The sequence below is a fragment of the Vicugna pacos genome, chromosome 11 (assembly GCF_048564905.1).
Source record: "Vicugna pacos chromosome 11, VicPac4, whole genome shotgun sequence".
Lineage (NCBI taxonomy): Eukaryota > Metazoa > Chordata > Mammalia > Artiodactyla > Camelidae > Vicugna > Vicugna pacos.
In genome coordinates, this window is record NC_132997.1 from 24,415,342 (window position 1) to 24,425,061 (window position 9,720).

Below are 9,720 nucleotides of genomic sequence, written 5' to 3' on the forward strand. Positions count from 1 at the left end.
GTCTTCTAATACATGAACACAATCTCTCTCTCCGATTAAGTTGACCTCTGATTTCAAGTGTTGTGTAGTTCTCAGGTTACAGGTCCTGCACGTACTGTTAGATTTATATCTAAGTATTCCTTCTATTTTTAATTTTTTTTAGTGCTGTTATAAATGGTTTTAAATTTTACTTTAAATCCCAGTTGTTCATTGGTGTGCACAAGTGTGATCTTTTGTATACTGACCCTGTTTCCTGCCGCCTTTCTAAGATTCACTTACTAATTCTAGGTGTTTTTTTTCTTGATTCTTTGGGATTTTCTACAGAGATAATCTTATCATCCATGAATAGAAAAGATTTTATTTCTTCCTTCCCAATTTGTATGCTTTTTTTCTTTTTTGTCTTACTGAAGTACTAGGAACCCAGGATAGTGTTCAACAGAAGTGAGGACATCCTTCCTCGTTACTAATTTTACAAAAAAAGTATTCATTGTCCTATCATTAACAATCTTAGCTGAAGGTTTTTCCTAGATGGTCTTTATTATTTTACCTGCATATTTTAAATTCAAGCTCTCCCCCACTTTTTTGTGCCTGTATTAAAATGCTGACTCCCAGGACAATGGCAGACCTACTTTTTCTAGTGTATATCTGTATCTATAATAGTATTTGCCTACTACCCGTCCTCCAACAAAAAGATACAGGTGTTTTTATAATAAGCTTTAATTTTATTTTTTTCTTAAAATATATTTTCTTTTACTAAATTAAGCGTATTTCATATCATTTGATGTCAATTCTTCAGTTGAATTGTTGAATTAAGTTGAATTCAGTTGAATTAAGTTGAATAAATGGAATCCTGTTACTTGATCATTTTAATTAAGAGTTGTACATATGGACCATGTATTCATGTTTAGCATCATTCAAGCTACTACTGTCCCATAGTCAGCATTTTCAAATGTCCAGAAAAAAAGAACTTCAATCATTCTGAAATGTTCAGGAATAGCCTAGGACTTTGCGGTGGTTTTTGGAGGCTGGATCTCTCCGGCTTCAAACTTTTCTTTGAATTTTAAGTAGTCTCTTCTTTTATCAAAATATTTTATCTGTTGAGAAAAAAAGGTCTGAAATAAGAGCAAGCTTGAACGAAAGCACAGACTTAAATGTAATTCAATATAAACTGTGTAAGTGGCATAAGTAATTTATATTCTAGAACCATTTTGAATCAGTGCATTTGATGGATATGAGTCTCCAAAGAGACCATAGACCAGTGAGTCCTAACCCTTTTTGGGTCACAGACCCTGCTGAGAATTTGAGGACCCTGTGAACCTTCTCAAGAAGCGTGCCTGTGCTTAGACGTGCGGGACTTGCCCTGCAAGTTCAGAGTTCATACAGCTCTCAGGTCATAGGCTTCATGATTTAAAGACACTGTACATGCATTTCCTATCAACTGTAACTTCAGTAAATCTTGTAATTCATTAGCCATGATACTTTTATTAAGCTTATCATGTCCAGAAATATAATTCAAGGAGACAGACACATAGTTAAAAATTATTTATGAACTGTGAATAAGTAAGTTGATGGTGAAACTTAAATAAATTAAAGATCCTATTTTATTATTTTTGATTTACATCCTCCTCTTGCCATAAGGAATCCGGAGTATCTTAAAGCCCCATATCCTGAAACAGTAAATCCCAGAAGTAGAAAATCAAGGCCAACACAGAATCATCAGTGTCTCTATCTGAGCTGCTTTGCAGACAAGGCAAAGGCAGGACACACACATTTTTCACTGTCAGAACAGAAAAGTTTTTCTTAGGATTTAATTCTTACATATTTCAGTGGAGCCTGAGCTGAGACTGAGAATGTAGAAACCTGTCCTGTCCGAAGCTGGGTAAGAGGCTCCGATAAAGCCAGCTACAAAGGTACAAAGGTAACGTTTCTCTGGAGGACACACTGCAGGTCACAGAGTGTACTAACAGACCCCTTTGAGTGACTGATGCTTTCTTATTCACCAAGAAACTTTGTTCTCTACAATCATAAACTGTCAGAAATTTGCTCTTTGAAGTTATTTTGGTAAGAAAGAAACACCCACTTCGGCCTGAAGGATCTGATAGGCACTTGGACACAAAGAAGCAGTCTTGATTTCCAAGTCAGGTGCAAGGCTTCAAATAAGGGGTTTCTGAGCATGATGACATTCAGCATTTATCTTTGCAGAAAACAGGACCCTGGGTCCACTTCTCAGTCCAGAGCTGATGACGACCCACTTATATGCAGCCCTGCTTTGCTCTACTACTTCATTTCAGTTTCATCTAAACTCCACCATTCCCCCAAACCCAGTGATAACTCCTTTCCTTTGCTGGTGAGATGCCCACAGCAGCCCTGGTGCGTGGGCTCCCTGCTTACGGCACACGAATAAATCTCACGGTCAAAACTACACACCCCTGTGAGTTGTACTCCATTACATATATATATGCTGCATCTTCCTTATCCATTCATCTGTTGATGTGCACTTAGGATGCTTCCGCATCTTGGCAATTATAAATAATGTTGCTATTAATAGCAGGGTGTATGTATCTTTTTGACTTAATTCTTATTTTGTGGTTGGCTTTATTCCTTTGATAACTATGTAAGCTTAAAAAGCTAAAGCTCTAAATGTCCTTAGAAATAATGAAAAGTACATATATGTAAATTTTAAAAATATGTGCAGTATATTGTGTATATGTATTTACATGCAATGTATTATATATGTGCAGTCAAACTATAACAATTCTACCTAATAAAACTGAAAAAAAAAACCCAACAAGGTAGATCTGAGGATTTAGTGGGTAGAATTAAGGACAATCATGTTAAACTAGTGCCAATCTAAAATTCAAGATTCAAATTCCTGGGACACAAAGTCTATTTGTTACAGTGTGGGTCATGTCCACTACTGTGGTCAAAAGAGTGAGGTCCCAGATTGGTAGATCTTTAGAACTGTATGGGAGAAATTGTCCCAAAAAAGTGGGTTTGGGAAAGAAAGAAGTAAACTAAATGTTTTAACACTTTGTTAACCAGAATTTTAATAAATCAAAATGGTCTATGTAATGTGGAAAAAAAAAAAAAAAGACTACATACCCCTGGTGGTCTTGGGCTGCCTGGGCTGGGCTGGGTGTTGCATGTAACAGATCCCAGATGAACAAATGGACAACGTCCTTAACACTCCTGTGGCGAATCAACAGATCTTTGCATCTCCTGTCACATCTCAACTACCTAATGGACCGTTCCACGAGTAGCCCTCCTCACATTTCAGTTCACAGCTCCTCCCCTCTCAGCCGTTCCAATGACTGCATCACTCTCCACCTAAACACTCTGATCTCTCTCTTCCTTGATCGCCACAGGACAGGCCCTCCTCACTTCTCACCTGGGTTGATGTAACAGCTGTTTAACTGGTTTCTCTCCCCTCCTTAATCCATCTGTCACACCACTGCCAAGTATAATCTTTCTGAAATCCCAATTTGATCATGTCACTGCTTGTTTAGAGATCTTTCAAGGCATCCCTATTGCCTTCAAGGTCAGCATCCAAACTCCTCAGTGAGACATACAAGGTCATTCACGGCTCAGTCTCTGCCCATGTGTCTATCCTCCGAGTTTACCACCAGTCCGGAAATGCTGGCCACCCAGAGCTACCCCAGTTCCCAAACGTGCTTGTTCTTTGTTCATCCTGCTTCTGTGCCTCTGCATACACACCATACTCTCTCTGCTTGAAAAGCTCGTCTCCACAGTGCTTACCACCCGATTCAATTAACAGTGAGGACCTTTGACACGTGGCACCTCTAAAAGGCTAATGTCTGAAAGGCTAAAAGGCTAACACATCAACCAGCACTGACTGAGAAGCATCGTGCACACAGAAGGCTCGTGTTCTCTAAACCATTACATGAGAGGCAGGGCAGCAGCACGAATGCCAAAACACTGCCATTTCTGAGACATTTCAAAGGTTCCCAGGAAAAAGACAGCATCAGAAACTGACATCGGGATCAAACCTCTTGGCTGGCTGGTTGCTCTGCTTGCGGAACTGCGCTGCACGACGCTGGAATGACGCACCTGAGCCCTGCTCCTTCCTAAGTTATGAACCAAGAGGAGACTTTACACAGGACCATTACACAAGTCAGACTGATGAACAGAGAGAAAGTGGCAGAGACATTTGTTCTTGTGACAGTATATTAGTTGTACGGCATATTTACTATGTAACAAGTGTGTTTTTTAGTGTTTTACGACTGAAGTATTCATTGTAAATCGCTATTTGGTGGTTTTATCTCTGCCTTTATTCTTTGGCTGTGACTTGAGCTAAGGAAAAGTAAATACAAACTTTGGAATCGTAGAAACCTACATTCAAATCCCCTCTCTACTGGTTAGCTGATCTTCAACAAATTACTTCGTTTTTCTGAGCCTTAGTTCCTATTATGTAAAAGAGACACAATAGGACCTCACAAGACTGAATGAAAATTATAGCTAATGAGAACAAAATGTCTCACACAGAATGCATTCAAGGGATACTCCCATTACTTCCCCTCTGCCCCCCTCCCCACCTTCCCCCACGCATCTCTGGAAATATCTTTTGTTTTTATTCTATAGCCACTGGGTAAAATTTCAGCAAGGTTAAAACCGGAGTAGAGAGCACAGGTGACAGGGAGCAAAGGACTGAGGGAGCAGGTTGAGAGGGGAGCTCAGGTGCAGACTAAAAGCAGTCTGCAGAGGAAAACGGAGCGTGGCCACCACTGTGGGGTGAAGGGGAAGGGATTTGGGAATACTTTGCTCTACCACCCACTCCCCTGTTTTGCTGGAGTCATCTCTAACTTTGCAGGTTGCTGTCATTTCCTCTGACGATACTCATGTCATACTCTTGGGTGGTTCAGTATACAGGTGACTGATCCTTCCAACAGCCTGGCCTCTCAGCAACTTGCACCTCTTCACTGATCTTGTCCTCCAACTTAACCCACTCCCAGGAGCAAAGCCCAGATGTCATCTTCACCCACAAACACAGCCCTTCTGTAATCCCAGGTCCGAACATCCCACTCTCCAAACAGCCCCCCACCACTTCCCCTTTGAGACTCTAATGCCAACAGCCCCTTGATCCACCACTTTTTCACTGCCATCCCTCTCACACCCTCACTGGCCTCCTTACCCCCAACTCAGAGCTCTCCAGTGGCTCCCCGTATCACTCAGAGTAAAAGCCACCATCCCTGGCCTCCCATCATCCAGGGCCGTAACTTCTGTTCTCTCCTCGCTGTTCCTGAAATACACGGGACCTGTCCCCACAGCAGGGTCCACTGTCTATGTTCTCCTACTTCTCTCCTGGGAACAGTCCTGCAGTAATTCCCACAGGCACTGTGGGCTCGGGAACTCTGCTGATGCTGGTACCTTTCACTGAGGCTGGGAGTGTGAGAGGAGAGGCCTGCTGAATACAAGATGAGCAAGAATTCTTTCTTGTATCTGCAGAGGTGAAGGCTGGTCCTTGTGAACCTCCAAGCAGAAAGCTCAACAGGTGCTTCTGAAGTTGGAGAAAGGGCCAGGCTGGTGATGCGGATTTGGGCATCAACATGTAAGTGGTACTTCAAGCCCTGGCTGTAGGGAAGACCGGCTTGGGAAAGGGGTGGCCCAGTGGGGAACTCTGAAGTGCTCGGCAGTAAGACACGGAAAGCATTTCAAACAGCAACGGCTGCTGGAGATGAGGGGGGAAACTGGGGGAGTGAAATGTGAAGGGACCCAAGGCCGTGGCACTTTTCTATTAAATAGACTTGAATGATGATTAAGTCTCTAGAACAACATGAGACTTGTGCAGCCTAATTCACAGATCCTTTTCTGACATGACAGGCAAAGAAGTATGTGCATCGGGGAAGAGCATGGGGTCTGGACTCAGACCACTGGGCTCAATCCAGGCTCTGCACTGACAAGTGCCCTCATTGCTGTGTAAAAGGGTAACAGTCTTTGTGAGGAATAAATTATATAGATGGCACATTTGAAGTGCTTAGAGCTAATAAATGACTAATGTCAGCTGTGACCAGGATGCAGTGACCTGGAGAGAGGGCACTCGGCCTGTGTCTGGGTGGAAGAGACATACAATAAAGAAGCACCTGGCTGGCTGTAAAACAACAACAAAAAAACACCCTTTAAGATGCCAAGAACAGAAGCTGCCCAGAAACCAGGGAGATGGGAGTGTCTACTAGCCACAAGGCTGGAGGAAAAGCAGTTGTTTTGGTGGGGGGAGAGGATAAAAAACCAGGGCTGAAGCATAACTTCCCAGAGGGGCCAAGATGCTGATTCCCAACTGTGCTTATCCGCCAGAACCACCTGAGAGCCAGAGCCCTTTTAAAAAGAAGCTTCCAGAAATTCAGTAGATCTGAGGTGAGGCCTGGGACACAGCACTGCCCTCCCCCTCCTTTTTTTAAATTTCCACACAATTCTGACACACAACCTGAGTGGAAAACCATGGCTAGGCTGTCAAAAGACAGGCCTAATAGTGAAGAGGTTCTCCTGGGAAAATGTAGGGGTGGGGTGCAATCTGCTAACACTCTGGCCATGACTCACCTCAAAGGGCTTCATCACTCCCACCCCAGGGCCCCACGTCCGTCCCTGTGCCTCGGTGACCACAGGGCCAGACAGCAGAGAGTGAGAAGAGGACAGCACAGACCGCAGGAGTCTCCAGGTCTTACAGGAATCAAGTTTGATGTCAGCACAAACTCCCACATTTTCCACCTACTTCTTAAACCAGGAACCAACTCTCAATGCATCTCTAATGGGAAACCAGAGACATGTAACATTTTTTGCCTAAATCATCCTCTAGTCCAATCATAAAGCCCCTCCTTTATCAGCTTTCAGTTTATACGTCAAGTTAGACACTTATCTTCATGACAGTCCCATGCTGTCGCGTCATGCTGACTTTCCAGATGGAGAGCCCTTCTAAAGCAGCACCTACTCACTGCGCTCATCCTCACCCCCATCCCACCCTTCTGCGGTCTTCTTCCAGCCACAGCCTCCTCCTCTAAACATCTGAGGTGTGAGAGGGTGAAGATCCTAATCCACTCATCTCCAAAATGATCTGTTCTCCAAGCTACGTGACATACTCTGGAGTAGCATGAAATAGTGAAAAAGCACAGACTTGTCGAAGTTCACACCTCACATCAGCCAGCTGGGCCTGACTTAGATTTTCAGTTCTGCCATTTACCAATACTGAGCAAGTTATCTCCGTGCTCCTCTGGAAATTGAGAGCAGCAACGCCCATCTTAAGAGGTATTAATGAAGGCGCATCAAGTACTTACACAAGATCACTTACTGAGCCCAGTGATATTAGTTCCTTTTCCCAACCCCTCCATTCTAAGGACAGGCGATACAGAGAATGAGGCATTTGGGGCAGCTGGTGGCAGAAGCCACCATATGAACATTCTGTTTCTTTTACTTTCTAAACTCCTTTCTTTGTATTTTGGGCATATGACTATACACTATATGATTTTGGGTAGGCAACTGGGAATGCTTTACTGCAGATAGTAGCTCTTGGCCAATGAATTTGCTAACTCTTGCCCAAGATTAAGTACTATCACTTCAGAAGATCCTGGACAAGTCCACCAATTTTAGGGGGCTGGAATTTTTTGGTTATTGTTCGTATGTTTGTTTTGTTTTGCAATGATCTTTAGGGTATCAGGTGGCATCTTCCAAACTTCTGCCTGACATGTACATAAAACAAGCCTGGATTATCAGACACGGTTTTCTCTGCTCCCCAGTGAAAGTGCAGATTTGACATGTCTGAGACAGGGCTTCATTTCATAGCCCACCACTCACATGGTAAGCTCTTTTGTGTTTTCTTTGGGGGGATGGAGGGAGGTAATTAGGTTTAATTATTTATTTTTAGCGGAGATCCTAGGGATTGAACTCAGGACCTCGTGTATGCTAAGCATACGCTCTACCACTTGAGCTATACCCTCCCCGCTCCTCTTTGTGTTTTAACACCAAACAGAAACACGTCCAAGTGTGACTTACCCACTGCTGGGGACAACTTGATTCAAATGAGCTTCTTAACTTCTTGCATTGAGAAGCGTCCTCTGTGTTCTCATCTAAACACTTCCAGTACTCATCCCGGGCTCCCCAGCAAGCCTGCCTTTCTTTCATAGATGGGGCTGCCATTCCTAGCGGGCTCAAGCTGTCAACCAAAACGTGACATTAACAAGGAACTTGTAATTCGAGAGCAGACGAGGCAAAGAAAAAATACTGTCGCTCCCTCCAACCCCCTCTGTGTAAAGTCACGCCTCGGGATTTTAATGATGAGACTGAAACTCATGAGCTCTACGTTAACGGTATCATAGGGGTACTCGCTTCTGAAGCTCATCTCTCACAGCACGTAATTTGCTCCACTGCTGGGGTGGCAGCCCGGCCTCAGAAAGTCGGGGTTCGACTGCGGCTCTCACACAGCCTACCACTTAGAACACTTCAGTACTTCTCTCGAGCCGGCCTCCCCACCGGTCAAACGCGGGCAGCAGCGCCCATTTTACAAGGCTGCCGTTCGAAGCAAAGTGCCGTACAGATGTGCACAGATGAATGCACGCGGGCGAAATCACCAAGCAGGAAGAGGAGAGCTACTCCGCTTCGCCGAAGAGGGACCCGAGGCTCGCGGAGAGTCAGCGACCCCCGGGTCCGTTCCCACCGCGCCCCGCCCGGCCCCACCAGGAAGCCGACCTCTCAACCCGCCCACAGCCGGTGAGGGGAAAGGGTCACGCAGCGGAACAACCGGGGGAAAAAGGCGCGGTGACGAGTCCTGGCGCCGCAGGGTCGCCTCGCCCGCGTGGGCTCAGCGGCGTAGACACCCCGCCACCACCTCAAGAAAACATTCGCGCGGCGAATTCGTTGGCCTTGAAATGACCCTTACAGGCTGCCGTTAGGGGCTCCAGAAGGGCGGGACTTCCGGTTCCGTTTCCCGACCTGTGGGAGTGACTTCCGGGGCGGTCCCGGAGAGGGAGGCGGTGCTTGGGGACGCGGAGGTGGAGAGTGAGCCGGCAGGTAACTCCTCCCAGCGGCTTGGCCCTGTGAACGTCTTGGTATCTCTCTACCTGCAGTTTTTCGTAATTTTGACGGACTGTGCTCCTTTCGTGAATTTCAGTTTTCCTGTGTATCTCGCTAAGCGCCGCCCGGAATGCTTAATGTGCCTGCGCTGGCGGACGAGGCGGCTTTGTGTGAAAGTTTGCTCCTGCGAGATGAGAGCTGGACGGAGCGTTAAAGAGCCCTGAGGGCTTAACTCCTGGCTTCTTGAATTAACAGAAAAAGAAAAGAAAGAGACGGCCGCAGAGGGAGGCGAGTGACGGCCCAGGACACTTGGCAAATGAGTGACTAAGCTGAGAACTCTGGGCACCAAGCTCCCAGTTATCTGGTTGAGGTTTCATCCTCTCACGTCTCCTAACATCATCACCTTTTCCTTGCTTGAACCCTTGCGGCTTTCTTCTGTAGATGGAAAAGATCGTTTTAGTTGGTTTTTGGAGACATCTAGTGAAAAGAACGTGAAGGCAAAGTTCCAGTCGGCTGAGATGTGATAGTTCGTGAGGTTAAAATGCGAGCCTGATTAGCTTTTACAGCTAAGATCCTTGGACTTGGATCTGAAATTTGCCAAAGGTAATACAAATTGTTCAGGAGAGTGGGTAAAGTTAGTATTTGTATTATTGTTTTCATCTTGTGGCTTTTTTTTTTTTTTACTCCCTAAAGACCAAGGTGTTTTCAAAAGGACGAAAAGAGCTG

General features: G+C 45.0%; 1 protein-coding gene across 3 annotated transcripts; it reads right to left on the bottom strand.

Annotated features, from left to right (window-relative positions):
* Positions 1–827: 827 nt before the first annotated feature.
* On the bottom strand, positions 828–8,909 carry COA6 (cytochrome c oxidase assembly factor 6). Of its 3 annotated transcripts, none has more exons than XM_015246219.3 (3): positions 8,861–8,909; positions 7,978–8,137; positions 828–1,073 (listed from the first exon to the last, which is right to left on the bottom strand). In XM_015246219.3, the coding sequence occupies exons 2-3, from the start codon at positions 8,119–8,121 to the stop codon at positions 978–980; spliced, it is 240 nt and encodes a 79-aa protein (XP_015101705.1). In that variant the 5' UTR covers positions 8,122–8,137; positions 8,861–8,909; the 3' UTR covers positions 828–977. The 3 variants fall into 3 exon arrangements, with proteins under 3 accessions (XP_015101705.1, XP_006212417.1, XP_015101703.1); XM_006212355.4 differs by lacking the exon at positions 8,861–8,909 and adding an exon at positions 8,671–8,854; XM_015246217.3 differs by lacking the exon at positions 8,861–8,909 and adding an exon at positions 8,412–8,549.
* Between the last annotated feature and the right edge of the window lie 811 nt (positions 8,910–9,720).

Excerpts from the sequence above, each read along its gene's own strand:
- COA6 (XM_015246219.3), bottom strand. The coding sequence starts at position 8,121 with ATGGCAGCCCCATCTATGAAAGAAAGGCAGGCTTGCTGGGGAGCCCGG. Across the intron at positions 1,074-7,977 it reads CAAGTTGTCCCCAGCAGTGG|ATAAAATATTTTGATAAAAG; the intron begins GTAAGTCACACT and ends TTTTCTCAACAG.